The sequence below is a fragment of the Pleurodeles waltl genome, chromosome 1_1 (assembly GCF_031143425.1).
Source record: "Pleurodeles waltl isolate 20211129_DDA chromosome 1_1, aPleWal1.hap1.20221129, whole genome shotgun sequence".
NCBI classification, from domain to species: domain Eukaryota; kingdom Metazoa; phylum Chordata; class Amphibia; order Caudata; family Salamandridae; genus Pleurodeles; species Pleurodeles waltl.
This window is the reverse complement of record NC_090436.1, coordinates 361,896,861-361,919,229: the sequence shown is the minus strand read 5'-3', so window position 1 is coordinate 361,919,229 and position 22,369 is coordinate 361,896,861. Positions and strand designations below refer to the sequence as shown.

At 46.5% G+C, this 22,369-nt stretch overlaps 1 protein-coding gene across 1 annotated transcript in view; it reads left to right on the top strand.

Moving 5' to 3' along the window:
- The window catches only part of ADAMTS6 (ADAM metallopeptidase with thrombospondin type 1 motif 6), a 1,391,222-nt gene that overhangs the window by 793,592 nt on the left and 575,261 nt on the right, over nucleotides 1–22,369 (top strand). Inside the window, exon 10 of the mRNA XM_069222749.1 lies at nucleotides 19,081–19,227. Within this exon, the coding sequence (XP_069078850.1) occupies nucleotides 19,081–19,227 (147 nt within the window). The remainder of the gene's footprint in view (nucleotides 1–19,080; nucleotides 19,228–22,369) is intronic.

Below are 22,369 nucleotides of genomic sequence, written 5' to 3'. Positions count from 1 at the left end.
TACTCACCTGTTAGGGTCTCAAGGCACTGTACGCATACCGCTGTGGAACCCCTCCTGGCTTTTCCCTGTGAGGTGCCCACTCCTGGGCAACCTCCAAGGTGAAGCCAGGCATCCCAGTGCTGTTGGGGCCATTGTACAGATTAAGCAAGCTATTGCCCAGAGTTACAGAGTGGGACCCATGAATTAGATTAGGCACCTGATGCGAGAATTATCAGGTCCGAGGAAATTGAGCCCAAGACCCACGGAGGCAGGAATTGAACCCTGGTCCCGGGCCAGATTTCTGCATCAGGGTCTGCCGCTGTAACCATTGAGCCACACTTCTCCACATAAGTCTAGAAAATCGAGTTTATCTCTACTCCTAGGCATAGTGAAGCAGAGATTTGGAGACTTATTATTTAGCCATTGGTAGAATTCCATCAGTAACTCAGATGACCCTTGCTAAATAAAAAATATATCATCTATATAACGGTGCCATGATCTTATTTGCCATTTATATCTATTGTTGTCTCTATAGATCCATACTTCTTCGATGGAGAACATTTAGATATTAACTATTTCCGGTGTGAAAGCTGTCCCCATCGCTACTCCCTTTATTTGTAAAGAGAGCTCTTGTGTGAATAAAAATAAATTATTTTTAAGGCACAGACATGCTAGGTCCATTAGAAACTTTGTAGGTACCTGGTGGGGGGGGGGCTTTTGTTTAAAATATCTCTCATGACTGCCAGAGCTCCATCCTACAGAATATTTGTATATAATGAATCTGGGCCTCATTACGACCCTGGCAGTCTTAAGAACGCCAGGGCTGCGGTGGTGGTCGGACCACTGCCAGTATGGTGGTCCGACAGCCACATTACGATTGTGACGGTTGCGCTGCAGTCGGACCCCCAGCACCACCACTTCTCCTCCACTGGAGGGGCTGGCAGTGCTGGCGATCCTAATCTGCCAGGGCAGGGCTGCCCTGGGGATTATGAGTCCACTCTCCACTGGTGATTACATGGCGGTAGCCCTGCCGTGTAAAGGCTAGCGGAGATGGGATGCAGGGTGCACTTGGCATGGGCAATACAGGGGCCCCCCATGGCCAGCCCTGTTGCAATTTTCACTGTCTGCTTTGCTGGTGCACCCTACACACCGCAGCATTGTTGCCAGCTCAATTATGAGCCAGGGTCAAGGTTGTGGGCTGTTTCCTGCTGGACCAACGGGCGGAAACTCTGTTTCCGCTCACTGACCTAGCAGGAAACTCATAATGGAGCCAGTGGGAAGGAGACCTCACTGGTGGAAACCTGACCACGTGAGTTTGGCGGATGACCTTTTCTGTACCCCAAAATCATAATGACCCCCTCTATGTCTAATGTGACTAGAATCTCTTCCAGGGGGTCAAATGGTTGATCTTTGTATTTTACAATTCATTCCATCAAGTTCTTGATGAAGGCTTTGGTTTCTATCGCAAATGGCTTGAGGAAGAAATCAATGTATCTGGCCAGAGGCTCTAAAACAGAGCCACAGCCAGATACTGTTGGACGTCCTGGAGAATCCTTACTGTTTTTATTAATCTTAGGTAGAATATAGAAGACTGCCACTCTTGGATTTTGTTTGTTTAAGTAGTCAAATCCCTTGTCTCCTATCCAGCCTTTATCCTCTGTGTTGTGGGGATTATTGCAGGAATCTGATTTCTGCGTTCTGGAGTGGGTTCCAATTGAAGATTATGGGAATGGGCAATGCAATTGTCTGAGAAGTTCATTATTTTATTTCTCACTGTCCATCAAAACTATTACCCTTCCCCCATTATCAGCTCGTTTGATCACCAAACTAGGGTCAGTGAACAGGCACTGTAATGCCATTTCTTCCTCTTTCGGTATGTTCTTTTTTATTAATTGCTTTTTTCTTGTATAGTAGATCTACCTCTCTTTGTACAGTTTCTTTGAACATCATTAATTGCTTTTTTCTTGTATAGTAGATCTACCTCTCTTTGTACAGTTTCTTCGAACATCATTAATTGCTTTTTTCTTGTATAGTAGATCTACCTTTCTTAGTACAGTTTCTTCGAACATCAAGACATGTTGAGGCATTGTAGAAGACAGGGGGGTAAAATGTGAATGGATCTGAATAACTGATGTATGTTACAATGGCTGAAATATTTGTATATAAGGACAGTGTATAAAGGATCACACACAACATATCAAAAGCTTTTTACTTTTTGACATGATTACTAAGTTTGTTTATAGATATATAATAATGTGGATAAAATTGGGTTGTATATCCTACAGAGTTTGATGACTTAAAAATGATTGAAATATAATTAATTATATGAAATAGATTACTACTAGTACAATAATAGTTGATATATTATTGTTAAGGGAATTAGACTAGATCCATCCCTCAAGAGTCAACGTTGATTGTCATATGTACTTTTTAGCCCAAGACTCAAGAAGGTAATAATTAGGCACCTCCTTCTTGTTCTTGAGGCTTCCTCATGAATTTGGCATCTGACCAAAGGCTTTGCAGAATTCGAATAAAGGGTTCAAACAATTGTCCGACATTTTGGGGCTATGTTTTAACACAAGAATTGAGACTTCATTCAGGCCCGTTGATGCAGATGCTCTTGCTTTGCTAATGTACTTTATTATCTGGTCACTAGAGGAGGATTAAATGGGAACTAATCTTTGGTAGGACATCACGAAGGAACCTGCTTCCCTGTTTGATTTATATAAACTCTCTATGTAAGTTGGCCAGGATTCCACTGATATTTTGTTTGCTATCAGGGCATTTTTAGAATGGTATTTTGGGCAATTGTACTCCAAAAGGCTGAAGCGTTTTTTTATGTAGATGTAAAGAAGTCCAAAGTAGGTCTTGTTGTCTATGCTTTCAGGAACTTCTGTGATATTTCCTTTTCTCATACAGAGATTTTACTAAGCTTCTTTGTTCTGGAGAGAAAATGTATGTTGTCTATGAATTCATCTGTTTATTTCAATAGTTAGTCCTCTTTCAAGGAAATCTTTTGAACGCCCTTCCTTTTCTAAAACTCCTTTTCCCCAGCTTTTTCAAACATTTGACTGCTTTGCTATTAATTGCTCAAATATGGAGAGCAGATTTCCTGCATGCACAGTCTTCTGAGTAATGGAGAGGGAGGATACATTTTCACTGAACTTGACCATGGTATGGGGGTGCCAACTCAATTTCCCATTTCCCATGTGCATGTCAGCCAACCCAGAGTAGATTGTAGTCTAGAAAAATAATTGCATGATCTCTATATGGTGATTCCGATTTTGACAAATCAGATATTAAATGGAACATTGGATAAGAGGTTACATGTAATCAATAATAAAGGAGCTAAAGGTTCCACGTCTGGTCGCCCTAGCTGGAACATTAGAGTCTTTTCAACCGTTTATTGAAATCACGCCCAGACGATTTCATTATTTTTAAAGAAAAGACCCTCTTCTTAATTTGTTTTGGAAGTATAGGGCCCGGGATCTTCTAACTTTCTTCAAGCTCTTTATGCCGATAAAGCTCTAGCAGTGATGAAGAGATTTTTGCATTAAAATCTCCCAAAGTTATGATTCAGAAATCAATTCTTTGTCTCTTATTTCCTTTATAGATGGTATAATTTCCATTAGAGTACTATTATATTGACTTCCAGGGGGCACATAAACATTGCAGACTAGGAGACATTTTCTGTAAGTCTGGGGTAAGCATGGTAAGGAGATCTTTCCATATTGAAGAAGGAGACTTTATATGGAGAATATTTGGAATTTCCAATTATATTTAGTTCAATGCAGCATTGCCAGGCCCCTTTAGCATGACCTCTATCTATAGCATTCCATTGTTAAATGTTTTGTCAGACAGGTTTCTTGTAGACAAATCAGAGACAGATTTAAAGCTTTAAGGAACTTTAATTTTCTTTCATTCAGCCTGCAACATTTTGTGAAAGGATAGATATCTTATTACCCCTCAACAAAACGTAAGTTCAAAGAGGTTATTGCGTAGGTTATCATTATGCTAATAAGGCTACTGGATTTGGGTGGCAGAATCACATAGACTTTGAGGTAATAAGTACAATTCCACACCATGTGACCCATGTAGGCCTAAACTGGGTTTTCCGGCTAACTAGCAGTGCCTCATCTCCATCAAAAAGCAGGATGATTGTGGCAACCGGGCGCATGATAAGGAAACTCCTCAGGGGAATCGTGGTTGATCAGATCTCATCCCTTTCTCTCAGTTACATTGGTTTTACACAAGCAAAGACAACAGAGGCAGAATATATTTCAATAAGGGTTTATTGAAGTAAATACATCTTAGATAAAATGGTAAGTATTGCAATAACTAGGATGATAAAACACAATAAAAGCAATAAGGTGACGAGGAGGGTGAAACACATAAATAATACCACCATACTGTTACTAGGAGTCAGATATAGTTCTACTACCTACACTATGTTCGAGCACATCATAATAAGCCTAATCCGCCCTTTAGGTTTCTCCCTGGGAAAACATCATCCATCATACCTTAGTAAGGAAGCCTGTAGTCTAGAAAGACACCGTCCCTATGTAGATCAGGGATTCACCATTTAAGCAAGCAGCTGTAGCGAGGCAATCAGCATGCAGTCATGGTCATCTAGCTGGTATCTCCCTCTAACGTGTATGGGACAAAGGAGTGTTTTTATAATAAAACAGTCGACATTCTAAGAAATGGTCCCCACGTATGAGTGTGTATGCTTCTGTGAATGTTGGAGACACAGCGTACCACTTTTGCAGGCAACCTATCTGACTGTAGCCTTCAAGAAAGCACAAAGTGAAATGAATGTCCTACTGAGAACGTAGGCGAAAGAACAATTAGATAGAGAGAAATAAAACAACACCGCAAAAGTGGCTATTGCTAGAAAAATATAGCAATGCTGAATAAAATGTAACGGGGCTAAAGTGCACAATGGCAGGCCTACTTTGCCAAAATAACATGTCTATAACAATGCTAAAATAGCTATACATCATGGTGGTATTACTGCCACTCAGAGACCCTGGCAGCCAGTCCCATGACATCCCTTCCTTATGTGGCTGATCTGACTGTTGTTGTTGCTGTGCTTTAATCATTCTTCTGGTGGAATGTGTTTTCACTCATAATAACTGTGTAAGGTCATATAAGCCCCTCCAATGCTCTGGAAGAAGTGAGTTCTGGGGAAATAAAAGTGATTTTGTAAATCTTTTACTATACTCTTCTTCCAGTGTATGTGAAAAAGACATGGGGTAATTATTGTAACCATGCCTCCCAAATAAATCAATGTTTTCCAAGGTAATTTATGAACAAACTTCTACTCTTACTGAATATAAACTATTTTTGTTGGGAAAAGAGATCCTTTGTGTTTCAGCCAAGGAGATGGGTTTTAAAGGAGTCAGCAAATATAAAATATCTGACAGAGACTTCTAGCTGCAGCTTCCTTACCTTAGAATTCCCTGGCATCAGCTTCGAATCCGGAATTTTTCTGCTGAGCAGTACCCTGCGAGCGCCGCCGTGCGGCTTCGTTCGTATCCGCTTGCGTCGACCAGCTCCGCGTGCGTCGTCAGCGTCGTTGGAGCCGTCTATGACGTCACGGTTGTCTATATAGACGCTGTCTCGGCGTGTGTACGTCAGTTCTTTTCCTTCCGCGCCGGTTAAGCGCAGTTACGGAAAGAGCTACCCTTCTTCGACGGTTTGTCGAGGTTTGACTGTTTGAAGTCATGTCTTGGAGAAAGACAGGGTTCAAGCCGCGTGGTGCGTGTCATCGCACCATGTCGGTGATGGACCCACACCGTGTTTGTCTTTGGTGCCTGGAGAAGGACCACGATTCCACCTCGTACTCCGACTGTCGCGCCATGGCGCCGAAGGCCTTGAGGGAGAGATCCCTCAAGCTTCTTGCGGCCCGACATTCGTCTTCGGTCGGCGCGACTCCGCGGAGGTCACGGTCCCGCAGTAGGAGGAGGTCGCGGCACCGCTCCCAGAGCCCCAAGTCCTCTTCCTCACATTCGAGGTCTTCCGAAGGTAAGAGGCACAAGAAGAAGAAGAAGTCCAAGCGGACTTCGTCTTCGCCACGGCCGACGAGGCGTCTAGGGAACGTCGACGTTCCGAGCGCGGTTCCGCGGAGCCGTCGCAAGGGTCGACTCCGCGTCTTCCCCCCTTTCCGGGCACCAGATTGACCACCGCTCAAATAAAATAATTTTACGAGGCCATGCGTCTCGTTTTTGAGTGGGCTGCACCCTCGGGTGGGTCTTTGGGCCCCGCAGGGTCAGCAGGGGCCCCTTCAGATTTGATGCCAGCGGCTTTGGCCTCGGTGCCATTGGGGACCCCAGGATCCGATACTGGATCCGGACCGGCGCCGGTCTCTCACAGTCGACCTCCTTCGGCGCCGAGTCCGACGTCGACGATTCCGCCGCCAGCGCTCACCGGTGGCAGCCCCATCCTTATTCTGGATGATCCGGAGCCAGAGCGACGCTGTACGACGTCGACTCCGACCTCGACGGAGCCAATTCGGCCCAGATCATTGTCTGAGCATTATTTAGATCAGCCAGACGCAGGAGAGGAATGGGAGGGGTCTCAGGACCCTTTAGAATGTGGATTACAACAGGACTGGTATGAGGATCTAGGGGAGGCCAGTGGACTGGACACGTCTCCAGATACTGGTATGCTCTGTCCTCCTAATGTGGCTATGGAGGAGGGTGCTTCTTTTGCTATGGTGGTGCATAGGGCAGCTGAGGTCTTGGAACTAGATTTGCCTACGGTGCCAGTCAGAACGAATATCCTGACAGAAGTGCTTCAGCCGGTGGTGACAACATCAGAGCCGATGTTGTTCTTCAATGAGGCTCTTACAGATGTCCTTCTGGGTACATGTCCAAACCCAGCACAGGGGCTCCTGTGAATAGGACGGTCGGCCGCCGCCATAGACCCGCTCCGAGCGACCCTAGCTTCCTGACACAACACCCCACTCCTGAGAGCTTGGTTGTCCAAGCCTCTACTTCCCGTGGTGCCTTCCCTTCCGCTCCCCCGGATAGCTTGGGAAGAAGATGTTTTCTTCCACCAGCCTGGCATTGAGGTCAGTAAACACCTCTTGCCTATTGGGCCGTTATTCCCATACTTTATGGGATACGGTGGCACAGGTGCTGCCCCAGGTCCCGGAGGGCGTACGGGACACTCTCACCCAGGCTTTCAAGGATGGGAGAGATGCAGCCAAGTTTACGATCCGGTGTGGTTTGGACACAACCGACTTGCTGGGCAGAGCGATTTCATCGTCAGTGGCCCTACGTCGCCACGCCTGGTTACGTTCTACTGGTTTCTCAGGGGATGTCCAGTCCAGCTTGATGGACATGCCCTTTGATGGCTCTTGCCTTTTTGGCAAAAAGGCAGACTCCGCGCTTGAGAGGTTCAAGGATTCTCGAGCTACAGCCAGATCCTTGAGCCTTTCAGTGCCAGCATGACAGCAGTCTGTCTTTCGCCCCTTTCAAGGCCTCGGAAGGGGGTGGTACCACGCCAGCCACAGTTGAGCCACCGTCCTCAGGCTTCACAACATCCCGGAAGAGGACGTGGTCGTGGTACCATCAGACCCAGAGGGTCTGGCCAGAGGTCGGCCGCCACACAGCCCGCTCCTCTGCGCCCAAACCCTCCTAGTATGGTTCTACAGGATCACGTCCGTCCAGTTGGAGGGAGGATTTGTTTTCATCTCCCTCACTGGCTTTCCGTCACAACGGACAAGTGGGTCCAGCAGATCATACGGAAGGGCTACTTCCTTCCCTTCCGGTCTTTCCCTCCTTCTATCCCTCCGACAAAGGAATGGCTGATGGAGGACCATCTGGCTTTGCTCCGCGAGGAAGTTACGGCTCTCTTGGCCAAGGGAGCCATAGAAAGAGTCCCGATATCAGAAGTAGGCAGTGGTTGTTATTCCCGCTACTTTCTGATTCCCAAAAAGAACAAAAGACTTCGCCCTATCTTGGATTTAAGGGACGTCAATCTCTTCCTCAAGAAGGAGAAATTCAAGATGCTCACTCTTGCTCAGGTTTTGTCTGCCCTAGACCTAGGAGACTGGATGGTAGCATTGGACTTGCAGGATGCGTATTTCCACATTCCTATCCTGCCAGCCCACAGGCGTTACCTACGGTTCAAGGTGGGCCACGAGCACTTTCAGTTTACAGTGCTTCCTTTCGGTCTCACCAGTGCCCCTCGGGAGTTCACAAAGGTGATGGCGGTGGTGGCAGCTCATCTGCGAAGGTCAGGGATTTCAGTCTTCCCCTACCTAGACGATTGGCTGTTGAAGGCTTCTACGCCCCAGGCTCTCGTCGCCCACCTTCAGACGACGGCGGACCTCTTGCATTCGCTGGGGTTCACTATAAATGTGCCGAACTCACACCTGACTCCCTCTCAGAAGCTCACTTTCATCGGAGCTGTTCTGGACACAGTGCAGTATCAGGCTTATCCTCCCGAACAGCGGGTCCAGGATATTCAGGTTATGATACCGATGTTTCGGCCTCTATCCTGGATTTCGGTGAGACAGACTCTGAGGCTGTTGGGACTCATGGCTTCCTGCATCCTATTGGTCAAGCATGCCAAATGGCGCATGAGGGCTCTGCAGTGGGACCTGAAGTTCCAATGGGCACAGCATCAGGGAAATCTTACCGACGTGGTTCAGATCTCGGAGGTGACTGCAAAAGATCTGCAGTGGTGGTTAGTGAACTGCGATTGGGTCAAAGGCAGACTCCTCTCCCTTCCCCAACCAGATCTAATAGTAGTGGCAGATGCGTCACTTCTGGGATGGGGCGGCCATCTGGGGGAGGTGTAGATCAGGGGTCACTGGTCTCCAGCGGAATCTGGGCTCCACATCAACTGCCTGGAGCTTCGGGCGATTCGGCTAGCATTAAAAGCATTTCTTCCTGTTGTGAAAGGGAAGGTGGTGCAGGTGTTCACGGACAACACTACCGCAATGTGGTACTGCAACAAGCAGGGCGATGTGGGGTCGTGGACCCTTTGTCAAGAGGCTTTACGTCTCTGGACATGGCTGGAACAGCAGGGCATGACCCTGGTGGTTCAATACCTGGCAGGTTCTCTGAACGCCAGGGCAGACGAGCTCAGCCGAAAATGCTTATAGGATCACAAATGGTGTCTCCATCCGGAGGTGGCGCAAGGACTCTTTCAGCAGTGGGGAGAGCCTTGGTTAGATCTGTTCGCCTCCGTAGAGAACGCGCAATGTCAGCAGTTTTGCACGTTGGAGTTTCCAATGGGGCTATCGCTAGGTGGCGCTTTTCGTCGCGAGTGGAGTTCAGGCCTCCTGTACGCCTTTCCGCCTATACCACTTCTGCCCAGAGTTCTCAAGAAAATCAATAACGACCGTGCCCAAGTAATCCTAGTTGCTCCGGATTGGGCACAGAGAGTTTGGTATCTAGAGCTTCTCAAAATGAGCATCGGTCCTCCAATCAGGCTGTCTCTTCGGGAGGATCTTCTGTCGCAGCAGCAGGGGAAGGTTCTCCACCCGAACCTGTCAACTCTGCGCCTTCATGCGTGGAGATTGAGCGGCGACAGTTGATGGTTTATGACCTCCCTCCCGAGGTCTGTAATGTAATTCTGGCAGCCAGGCGTCCCTCTACTAAGTCGATCGGCTTTTCTTCAGTTGCCCGATCAACCATCTCTGTTTAAATCACCTATAGTACAGAGGTTTTTGAAAGGGCTTGTACATCTGTTCCCGCCTGTGCCTTTTGTTATGCCCCAGTGGGATCGTAATCTGGTTCTTCCTTATGTGTGCCCCCTTCGAGCCCTTGCATAACTGACCTCTCCGGCTGCTCACTATTAAAACAGCCTTTTTGGTGGCAATTACATCTGCTAGGAGAGTGAGTAAGCTGCAGGCTTTATCTTCAAAGTCTCAGTGTCTCACGATATATCCTGACAAGGTAGTATTAAGAACTCGTGCCTCTTTCCTCCCCAAGGTGGTGACCCCTTTCCATCTGGGTCAAAATATCACCCTGCCCACCTTCTTTGCACCACCACATCCCTCTAAGGAAGAGGAGCGTCTCCATCGGCTGGACCCAAAAAGAGCGTTATCGTTCTACCTTGACCGCACTAAAGAGTTCCGGGTGGATGACCAGCTCTTTGTGGGGTACGTTGGTGCAAAGAAGGGCCGGGCGGTGCAGAAACGATCCATTTTGCGCTGGGTCATTCTCTGTATAAAGATCTGCTACGCTTAACGCAAAGAAGCAGCCTCCCGAGGGCTTGAGAGCTCATTCTACTAGGGGGAAAGCTGCTACCACTGCGTTAGCACGTGGCGTACCGGTGGTGGACATCTGTAAGGCTGCAATGTGGGCTTCTTTGCACACGTTTGCAAAAAACTACTGCCTGGATAGCCAGGTGAGAAGAGAGGGGCATTTTGTCCGGTCTGTTTTGCAGGACTTCCTATTGTAAAAATCTCCTTTAGACCCACCGCCAGGGGTTATAGCTTGGGTATCTATTCTAAGGTAAGGAAGCTGCAGCTAGAAGTCTCTATCAGATTAACAAGTTACTTACCTTCGGTAACGAGGTACAGATAAAGAGATAAAATCAATATCTTTTGGTTCTTCCATGACTCTGCGCTTCTGGCGTGGAAAGTTGTGGGAAAAGAACTGAAGTACGCGCGCTGAGACGGCGTCTATATAGACAACTGTGACATCATATATGGCTCCAACGATACCGACGACGCACGCGGAGCTGGTCGATGCACACAGATCCGAACGACTACGCCCGACGGCACGCGCAGCGTACTGCTCAGCAGAAAAATTCCGGATTCGAAGCTGCCGCCAGGGAATTCTAAGGTAAGGAATCTGCAGCTAGATAGAGTCTCTACCAGATACCTAATTACCGGAGGTAAGTAACTTGTTCATTCATGCTCTTCCCCCTACTTAAGGGTGCTTTATCACTAACAAACAAGGAGGAAATATTTATTATATTTGCGGTCCACTAGAGGTATAATATTAAACTCTAGTGGTTCTTCAGAAAGATTAGGATTTTGTATTTTACGTTTGTTATTAAAGTCCGCATATGTATACCCAATCCGATGCAAGATAACTGCCAGCGGATTAACCTCTTAGCTCTTTTGGTGCTTTCATCCTCCTTCCAGTTAGTGACAGGAATGGGTGTGAAACCAACACTGGATCCCGGAAAGCTAAGGATTTCTGAAAAGTAGACAAAATTCTGAATTCAGCAAGGGGTCATTTGTGTAGATCCTACAAGGTTTTCCTACAGAAAATAACAGCTGAAAAAAAATGATTGAAATTGAGCTGAAAAAACAGCCATTTTTCTCAGCGTTTTACTCTGTAACTTTTTCCTGCAATGTCAGAATTTTTGAAGCAATATACTGTTACGTGTGCTTGACTCTTCTGGTTGCAGGGATATATAGGGCTTGTAGGTTCATCAAGATCCCTAGGTACCCAGAGCCAATAAATGAGCTGCACCTTGCAATGGGTTTTCATTCTATACCGAGTATACAGCAATTCATTTGCTGAAATATAAAGAGTGAAAAATAGGTATCAAGAAAACCTTTGTATTTCCAAAATGGGCATAAGATAAGGTATTGAGCAGCAGTGGTTATTTGCCCATCTCTGAATTCCGGGGTGCCCATACTAGCATGTGAATTACAGGCCATATCTCAAATAGACGTCTTTTTTACACACTGTCTTACATTTGGAAGGAAAAAATGTAGAGAAAGACAAGGGGCAATAACACTTGTTGTGCTATTCTGTGTCCCCCCAAGTCGCCCGATAAAAATGATACCTCAATTGCCTGGGTAGGCCTAATGCTCGCAACAGGAATGGCAACCTGGACACATCACATTTTTAGATTGAAATCTGATGTGTTTTTTGCAAAGTGCCTAGCTGTGGATTTTGGCCTCTAGCTCAGCCGGCACCACACATTTTCTTCCACCCAGCGTTCCCCCAAGTCTCCTGATAAAAATAATACCTCACTTGTGGGGGTAGGCCTATTGCCAGCGACAGGAAATGCCCCAAAACACAACGTGGACATATCACATTTTCACAAAGAAAACATAGCTGTTTTTTGCAAAGTGACTAGCTGTGGATTTTGGCCTCTAGCTCAGCTGGTACCTAGGGAAACCTACCAAACCTGAACATTTTTTTAAACTAGACACCTAGGGGAATTCAGGATGGGGTGACTTGTGGGGCTCTGATCAGGTTCTGTTATCCAGAATCCTTTGCAAACCTCAAAATGAGGCAAAAAAACACTTTTTCCTCACATTTCGGTGACAGAAAGTTCTGGAATCTGAGAGGAGCCACACATTTTCTTCCACCCAGCGTTCCCCCAAGTCTCCCGATAAAAATAGTACCTCACTTGTGTGGGTAGGCCTAGTGCCCGCGACAGGAATAGATCACACAATGGTCAATGTTGGTACTTACATGAGGCAACTGTTGACCCTCGGGTGATCCATTCCTTACGTAGGCACTAGGTATAGGCACTCAAGTGGGGTAGTGTTTTTATCAGGACAGGTGAGGAATCACTGGGTGGTAGGAATTTTGTGGATCGCAGCATATTCCTGTAGTTAGTGTGACAGAAATGCAAGAAAAATAATGTTTTTATTCAACATTTCAGCTTTGCAGGGTATTCTGGGTAAGAAAACTTTGGGGAATCCACACAAGTCACACCTCTGTGGACTCCCCCGGATGTCTAGTTTCCAGAAATTTTGGGTTTAGTATGTTTCCCTATATAGCCGCCGAACCCAGGACCAAAAACACAGGTGCCTGCCTTACAAAACCAGTTTGTTTTGTGATAGATATTTTTGATGTCTCTACAATACAATGTGGGCAGTGGAATTTCGGGCTGAACTAAATTGGGGAGCTCCCAAGAGAGCACCCTTTCTGTGCTTGCCCCCGCATTCACCTGCTCTCTGGGTTGGGCTTACCCACTATTGCCCTGTTGCACAGACAGTGCTTGCGAAGGGACAACACGACTGCCCTCATCACCTCCCTCACAATTTACTGGAAGGAGTTATCCAATGGGACTCCTCCAACTGAAAAATCACTCCCAGAGTCTGCGCCATTGTTCTATCCCTCAGATGCTGTCTCAGTATCTGCTGTCTCAGTCTCTGATCCTATATCAGAGCTGTCCTCTATAATCCGAGTGACGTCAGCAGCAGTCATCCATCAAGATGCCATCTCTGCTATTTGCTAAACTGTTGCTCTAAAACAGTAGCCTACATAGACAGTCACAAAATTGCTGGTGTGTGTGTGTGATACGTGCAACAGTAGAGGCTTCCTTACCTGCACCTGAGGATTTTCGAACCCCCTCCATGGTGTCGGCCACTGGTTGTAGGAGGCTGGCCTGGCTTGTAGTGGGTACCAGAGGTACTTATACCTTGTGCCAGGTCCAGTTATCCCTTATTAGTGTAGAAGAGGTGTTTCTAGCAGCTTAGACTGATAGAAGGTAGCTATGGCAAAGCAGCTTAGGCTGAACTAGGAGACATGTAAAGCTCCTACTATACCACTGGTGTCATATGCACAATATCACAAGAAAACACAATACACAGAAGTACTAAAAATAAAGGTACTTTATTTTTATGACAATATGCCAAAAGTATCTCAGTGAGTACCCTCAGTATGAGGACAAGTTATATACACAAGATATATGTACACAAACCAAAATTATGCAGGTAATAGCAAGAAAAGTAATGCAAGCAGTGTAAAGTTACAATAGATTGCAATAGGAGCACATAGGTATAGGGGCAACACAAACCATATACTCCAAAAGTGGAGTACGAACCACGAATGGACCCCAAACCTATGTGAGCTTGTAGAAGGTCGCTGGGACTGTAAGAAAACAGTGAGGGTTAGAAAAATAGCCCCCCCCAAGACCCTGAAAGGTAGGTGTAAAGTGCACCTACTACCCCCAGAGAGCACAGAAGTCGTGATAGGGAGATTCTGCCGGAAGAACAAACACCAGCAATGCAACAACAGTGGATTTCCGGACTTGAGTACCTGTAAGACAAGGGGACCAAGTTCAATAGTCGCGACAGTGTCAAGAGTGGGCAGGAGCCCAGGAAATGCCAGCTGAGGGTGCAGGGAAGCTGCCACCTGTTGGAAGAAGCTTGGAGTTCTGCAAGAACGAAGAGGACTATGAACTTCCCCTTTGGAGGATGGATGTCCCACGTCGTGAAGAAGCTTGCAGATGTGTTCCCATGCAGAAAGACCGCAAACAAGCCTTGCTAGCTGCAAGGGTCGCAGTTAGGGTTTTTGGATGCTGCTGTGGCCCAGGAGGAACCAGGGTGTCGCCACTTGGATGAGGACACAGAGGGGGCGCCCAGCAAGTCAGGGAGCCCTCACAGAAGCAGGCAGCACCCGCCGAAGTACCTGAAGAGGCACTTAGAAGAAAAGTGAACCGGAGTCCACCCGAAGTCACAAAAGGGAGTCCCACGACGCCGGAGGACAACTCAGGAGGTTGTGCACTGCAGGTTAGAGTGTCGGGGACCCAGGCTTGGCTGTGCACAAAGGAAATCCTGGAAGAGTGCACAGGAGCCGGAGCAGCTGCAAATCACGTGGTACCCAGCAATGCAGTCTAGCATGGGGAGGCAAGGACTTACCTCCACCAAACTTGGACTGAAGAGTCACTGGACTGTGGGAGTTACTTGGACAGAGTTGCTGAGTTCCAAGGACCACGCTCGTCGTACTGAGAGGGGACCCAGAGGACCGGTGATGCAGTCTTTTGTTGCCTGCGGTTGCAGGGGGAAGATTCCATTGACCCACGGGAGATTTCTTCAGAGCTCCTGGTGCAGAGAGGAGGCAGGCTACCCCCAGAGCATGCACCACCTGGAAACAGTTGAGAAAGCCGGCAGGATGAAGCAATACAAGGTTGGTAGTAGTCGTCTTGCTACTTTGTTGCGGTTTTGCAGGCATCCTGAGCAGTCAGCGGTCGATCCTTTGGCAGAAGGTGAAGAGGGAGATGCAGAGGAACTCTGGTGAGCTCTTGCATTCGTTATCTGGTGAGATCCCCAAAGCAGAGACCCTAAATAGCCAGAAAAGGAGGTTTGGCTACCTAGGAAGGAGGATTGGATACCAAGAGAGGTAAGAGCCTATCAGAAGGAGCCTCTGACGTCACCTGCTGGCACTGGCCACTCAGAGCAGTCCAGTGTGCCACAAACACCTCTGTTTCCAAGATGGCAGAGGTCTGGGACACACTGGAGGAGCTCCGGGCACCTCCCCTGGGAGGTGCAGGTCAGGGGAGTGGGCACTCCCCTTTCCTTTGTCCAGTTTCGCGCCAGAGCAGGGCTGGGGGATCCCTGAACCGGTGTAGACTGGCTTATGCAGAGATGGGCACCATCTGTGCCCATCAAAACATTTCCAGAGGCTGGGGGAGGCTACTCCTCCCCAGCCTTCACACCTATTTCCAAAGGGAGAGGTTGTTACACCCTCTCTCAGAGGAAGTCCTTTGTTCTGCCTTCCTGGGCCAGGGCTGCCTGGACCCCAGGAGGGCAGAAACCTGTCTGACGGGTTGGCAGCAGCTACAGTGGAGACCCCGGAAAGGCAGTTTGGCAGTACCCGGGTTGTGTGCTAGAGACCCAGGGGATCATGGAATTGTCACCCCAATGCCAGAATGGCATTGGGGTGACAATTCCATGATCATAGACATGTTACATGGCCATGTTCGGAGTTACCATTGTGACAGTGTACATAGGTAGTGACCTATGTACAGTGCACACATGTAATGGTGTCCCCGCACTCGCAAAGTCCGGGGAGTTTGCCCTGAACGATGTGGGGGCACCTTGGCTAGTGCCAGGGTGCCCACACACTAAGTAACTTTGTACCCAACCTTCACCAGGGGAAGGTTAGACATATAGGTGACTTATAAGTTACTTAAGTGCAGTGGTAAATGGCTGTGAAATAACGTGGGCGTTATTTCACTCAGGCTGCACTGGCAGGCCTGTGTAAGAATTGTCAGAGCTCCCTTTGACCTCACCAGCTCCCGCTGGTGTTCACAAAAGTGAAGGTGGTGATCCCTGCCCATCTTTGGAGGTCAGGAATCGCTGTGTTCCTGTACCTCAATGACTGGTTGCTGAAGCCAGGCTCGCCACTATCAGTTGGGGGCCACCTCAGGATGACAGTAGAACTCCTGACATCTTTGGTGTTCTCCATAAATGAGCCAGGCCCCACCACAAGTCCAGAACATTCAATCTATGATCCTGATGGTTCTGGCTCAATTCTGAATCCAGGTGAGGGTTATTCTGAGGCTTCTTGACCTCTTAGTTTCATTCTTAGTCTCATGCATAGTCTTTGCTAGCAATGCTAGGTGACAGTCACTGGCATTTAAGTGGAACTTCAAGTCTGAGAAGGCCCACCACCAAGACCACATTTCTGAAATTGTCCAGATCTTGGACGAGACAGCTCAAGATCTACAGTGGTATTTGACTGAGTGTGATTTATCCTGTGGTAGGCCACTGTCCCTTCTACAACCAGAGTTAACAGAGATAATGGCTGCATCAATGCTGGGTTGGGGGCATCAATTAAGGGAGGTGGAGATCAAAGAACTCTGCTCTCCAGTTGAGGGCTGGCTCCACATCAGTCTTCTGGAGCTGTGGGATCTGAAGGCCTTCCTGCCCTCCATCTTGGGGAGGCTGGAGCAGTTTCTGCCACATGTTACTGTAACAAGCAGGGTGGCTTATGTTCCTGGATCCTCTGCCAGTGAGCCATGTGTCTATAGAGATGGTTGGAGCGTAAGAGCGTCTTCCTGGATGCCAGTCAACTGGCAGAGACACTGAATTCCAGTGTTGATGAACTGCTCAGAAGTTGGCTAGCAGATCATGAGTGGCGCCAACATCCCAAAGTGATACAGGGCATCAGCGGCCTTTAGGGAGAATATTGGCTAAACTATGTCACTACTGTTGAGAATGTGCAGTGTAATCAGTTTTGCACACTGGTGTTTCCACAAGCGCACTCTGTAGGAGATGCATTCTAGATGGAATGGAACAAGAGCCTCCTGAATGCCCTTTTGATCTTTCCTTTCCTGCCCGAGTTCTGCAGAAGATCAGAAATGACCAGGCCCAAGTCATCCTTGTGGCCCCAGATTGTGTTAAGAGAGTGTTGTACTTGGAACTTCTGAGCATGAGAATCTGTTCTACACTCAGGCTGCCACTCCTGGACCTCCTGTCTTAGCAACAGAGCAGAGTCCTCCTTCTGAATCTACACCTCCATGCATGGAGAGTGAGTGGCAGCAATTAATTACATTTGATTGTAATTGTTATTGTAAGCTCTTTTGGCCTTTCTATGTTTGCCAGACCAAATGTCCTTGTTCAAATTACTTCTTGTGATGAGGTACAGGTCTTGCCATTTCTCATGTTTGCACTCTTCAAGCCGATGCATAGCTGCTCCCGACGTCTCATGATCCTGAAGACAGTCTTTCTCGTTGTGATAGTCAGCTTGTTTAGTGAGTGAACTAAGTATGTGGACTTTGACCTGTGTTAATTTTGCCGATGGACATTTTGCCACCTGCACTGCAGTGCTTAGTTAATGAGCTCTGCAGTTGTAGATTGTGAAATCTTGTGAAGAGGGAATGGGCAGTCCGGGAGGGCACCCCACTGTAAAGAAAAAAAGAGCAATCACCACAGGGCAACCACCAATGGCCAGAGTGTGTCTGTGTTTGCCCCACTATGAACTGTCCATAAATCAGTAAACTACAAGCACTTTCAATGCACCTGCCCTATACCACGCTTTTCCCAGAAAAACTGGTGCTGAGAACTACGGCAACTTTCTAACCAAAAGCCATGTTGGGCGATCAATTACTCTACCATTGTTCTTTGCTCCTCGTTACCCCTTGAAAGAGGAGCAGAGGCTCCATTAGTTATACCCCAAAAAGACAGTAAACGTTTCCGTAGATATTTCTAAGGATCATTGAGTGGACAGTCAGCTACTTGTAGGGTTCTCCGGTGCAAAAAATAGAAAAGGCTGCGCAGAAGAGGACTTTATCAAAGTGGTTAGTCCTCCACATTAAGATCTGCTGCACAGTGGCCATGAAGCAGCTGTTGGAAGGTCTGAAAGCCCTTTCTACCAGGGTTAAGTTTGCTATTACTGCATTGATCCAAGAGTGCCCGTCTGTGATGTATGCCAGGCTGCGACATGGGTTTCGGTGCGTAAGCTGACAAAGCACTAATGCTTTGACAGAAAGGTCTAGTCGGAAGGACACTTTGCTTGCTTGGTTCTGCAAGACTTCTTGGTCTGAGCTCACTCCACGGTACCTCCTTCTTGTGGAGGTATTACTTTGGTATCCATTCTAAGGTGAGGAATCTTCAATTAGAATTATCCACCAGAAGAACAAGTTACTTACCTTTGCGAACACTGTTTGTGGTGGATAGTCTAACCTCGGATCCCTTACTGTCCTTCCACCTCGTTTTGTGGAGCGGCCTCATTTTAACATCTCAGAAGGCTCCAAGTTAGTATTCCGCACACTGCAACCACCAGTTGTCCTTGCTCCACCACTGATGGCATGGAAAGAGAAAAAGATATGAAATTGCCATTAGCGCTCTGGGGTAGTACTGATGTGTCTATGCTCCATCACTTATGGAGCAGTATGGAGTCAACACAGAGCTGCACGGTGCTACCTAGCAGCATACAGGAGAACTGCTATAACAAAACACTCCAGGTTCCAGTCTGGCACCTGGGGAATATTCTAAGATGAGGAATCTGTGGTTAGATAAGAGTAAACACCAAAAAGACCATTACCAAAGGCAAGTAACTTGTTATTTTGGTAGCTAAGAGAACTAAATCGAAGTTATGTGTTCTGGGTCATATAATTTTCATCCAGTTAGGAGGAATAGGATTGGAATGCTGGTCTTCAGATCCAATAGTAAAAAAAATAACCATTACCTCATAGTTGTCAATTTTAGCTCCAGGGATGTCAGATTCCATCCCACATTTTCAGGATATCCACATAGGCGTATTTACATAAAATCAATATAAATTGACCTAATTTACAGTGTCCGTGCTTTTCCTAAAAATCTGACATGGATTCGGCCCTTTTGCACTATGTTCGGAGTTTCCTCTATTTTGTAGCAATTGCGAACCATACCCAGTGGTATATTTTGATCTGTTTTGTTTGTTTTCTTGTTGACAGTTTCGGAATGAACCATGATGGAATTGGAAACTCCTGTGGGACCAAAGGCCACGAAGCTGCAAAATTAATGGCTGCTCACATTACCGCAAACACCAACCCCTTCTCCTGGTCGGCCTGCAGCCGGGACTACATTACCAGCTTCCTAGAGTAAGTGTTGCTGAAGGAACCCGACCCGCTCTATAGTTTAGCACTCCACGGTCTAAGTAGTCACTGGAGATATGGGGTGCTTCTAGAATATCACACCGCATTCCCCGTAGAGGCCTGGCGAATTCCTTCGGAATTCCAAGCCAGAAGCAATTAGTACTTTGAGTGGTGCGGTGGTGACACGGTGTTTTCCGTGCATGTGGCTCGCTGCGCAGAAACTCTAGTGAACCTCTACTGGATGTATTTCCTCGGGAAGGATTGGGCTGATACGAACTAAAGCAGACCCCAGTCGATTTGATGTACACATGCCATCAGTATTATGTTTTTAACTGTGGTTGAAAATGCATAGAATGTAATGATTTTTCGAAGGTTAACTCAGTGGAGAAAGTATAAAATATGTTACTATTAAGAGGGAGGGCTAATATATGTCAGAAAGGGGCAGTGTAGATTGAATTTAATCATAGTTTTGTGTCAGTTGTACCTATATTATTCCTGCCAGAAGTGTCTCTGTTATGCAGCGTAGATTGAACCAACATCACTTGTTTTTAGTGATGCTCTCGACAGGGACCAGAGCTTGATTTAATAAACTTTCTGTCGCAGAATCAAACCCTTTTGTAACATGATTTTTAAAGTATTTATGTAATCAGTTTTAAAATGATGCTGAACGTCCTGGGCGAAGTTGACTATAGCCAAATGGCATTTTATTTGTGCTTAATTCGGAAAGGGTGGTATTTGATAAATGCCACCAACTCTAAACCACGACCCTTGACAGAATGCAAACATACCACGCTGCTATAAAACCCACCCTGCCTAGATAACCATGATGGTTACATTACCACATGCGTCAAATGCATTCCATGGAGAAATACCATCTTTGGTAATTGCAGTTCAAAATAGGTTCGGCCTTAAGGTAGGCTTAAAAAAGAACTAAATCAGAACCTCCTACTGACACTGGAAAAGAAGTTATGTGTGATCAACAAACACTTAAATGAGAGAGGAGTGAATTTGTTGCAGGATTCTGGGCGCCCGCTCTTCAATTCGCATGACATTTTTGACCAACTTTATTCGTCATGACTGTGGTATATTTTAGCTGTTGAAAGTAAAACATGTGGCACTACCATATATGTCCCACTGGTGGTAGTTTTAAGCCATACACCTATTAGTAATAGTTAATTATATTAGTGTTGAGATTACCGTCTGGTTGGGTAGTGTTCTCCCAGGAATGTTAATTTGACTCTGTCAATAGTTCTTCTGTAATGACGTTTCTAGTGTTCAGTGACGTGTTTTGCTGGACTAGGAAGTCAACTTTCCTTTTTTTTTGCTTAGTGTGGCATTACACACATGATTCAAAAAGCGGACATAAATAACTTTTTTGAATGAAAAGCGGGCAACCCCACACCCAGAGACAGATTAGATGTATTATAGTTTTGCACTGTTAATTTCATCAAACTACCAGTGCAAAATGAGAAATGTTACAGATTGGCAGGCGCCGAAATGTCATCTACATTCTTAGGATGGAAAGGCAACTGTATGATTTTGGAGCGCTTGCGATCCTTCCCAGTGTCCCGCTTGTGTAAAATCTCCGTAGGTTTTAGATTTTTCCCTCAGTGAACATGATATGTAATGGCACAAATAACAATGTGCCTGAAGGCCTCTATGGTGCTAATCAGGGGTACATGCAATAATTTATGGTACACTTTCCACAAGCATTGTTAGCTTGTGCTGCCATTTCGTAACAAGCATTGACAAAGCCATTCATGATGCTGTGCAGCATGGATGGGGATTTTACAAAAAACAAGCCTTTGATGTTGGTGATCCACTGCTCTTGTAGACCCATACACCACACATGCACTCACCTACATATAGCACCGGTACTTTGTTTTTTAGTTTGTTTTAGTTACCAATCTTAGCTGGAGATCGAACGGAAGCAAAATGGGGAACCTGGATGAGTGGGGAAGCAAAACGAGGGATACGGGCGGGTGAAAGCTACAAGTGGTCCAGAACAAACATGGGAGGGCAGAAAAACACACAGCAAGATAAACCAACGTGGAAGGAGCACAGAAGCACATTGCGGGAAACACAGAAGCACAAACACAGACAGCAATACAGAGTCGTGGGAAGCAACACAAGGGATGGTAACAACACATGAGAGACAAAGAAAAACGTAGCAACACAGAGAGTGGGGGATGAGGTGCAGCACAAAGCACATGAGACAGAGCAACACACAAACGGGGGGAGCACAGAAGCACACCGTAAGACAGGGTGACACGGGGTAGCGCAGTAACACACAGCAAGACAGAGCAACACAGCAATGCGTGGAGCACAAAAGCACATATCGAAACAGACAACACAGAGATGAGTAGTGAAAAAAGAACAAGGTGACACAGAGCACCACGGATTCGGAAGGGGACAGAGAAGAACACCTGTAATATCAAACATGGCGCTCTAAAACTCGTTCAGTGCTGTCACAGCATGGTGATTGTCCTCTGTTCTTGTCTCAGTGCAAGGTGAAACTTAAGATTCACACCCTGAGAAGGACAAGGGTGTTATAATAAATAGATTACTAACCTGTACTCTTCATTTCTCCAAGTCAGCATTCCTGATCCTATTACTTCTTGCAGTGCAGCGATGCTGCACCCCCACAACAAGCTTTTAGATTTTTACTGTAGCCCTAGGCATTCCTTCTTCACTACATAAAGGGTTCCTAATTACTAGATCTTTATAAGGTCTTCAACCCGTGAAGAAGACTGAGGGTTGGTAGGTGACAATGTATTTAATGGGACGAGGAATGTGGATGTGGATGTAGAGAATGAAGATTACTGGTAAGCAATCTAGTTATTACCTCCTCCTATACATTATCCCATTACTTACATCTTGCAGTAATACCAACACATAAATGTCTTCTTCACTGTAAAATGAAAAGGCACCCAACAGCCAGCAGCCATACTAGAAAAACCAAGCCCAGCCTTTATTCTATTATGCTCCTGAACACATATAACATCTAATCTTATATTGACACACTTGATTAACTATGGTACCTAAATGCAGTTCTGTTACTGCACAAATGTTTGTAACAAATGCTCCTGTCCAGTCTGCCCAAACTGCAACCATTCCTCTTGTCGAACGGGCCTGAATAGAACCTAGA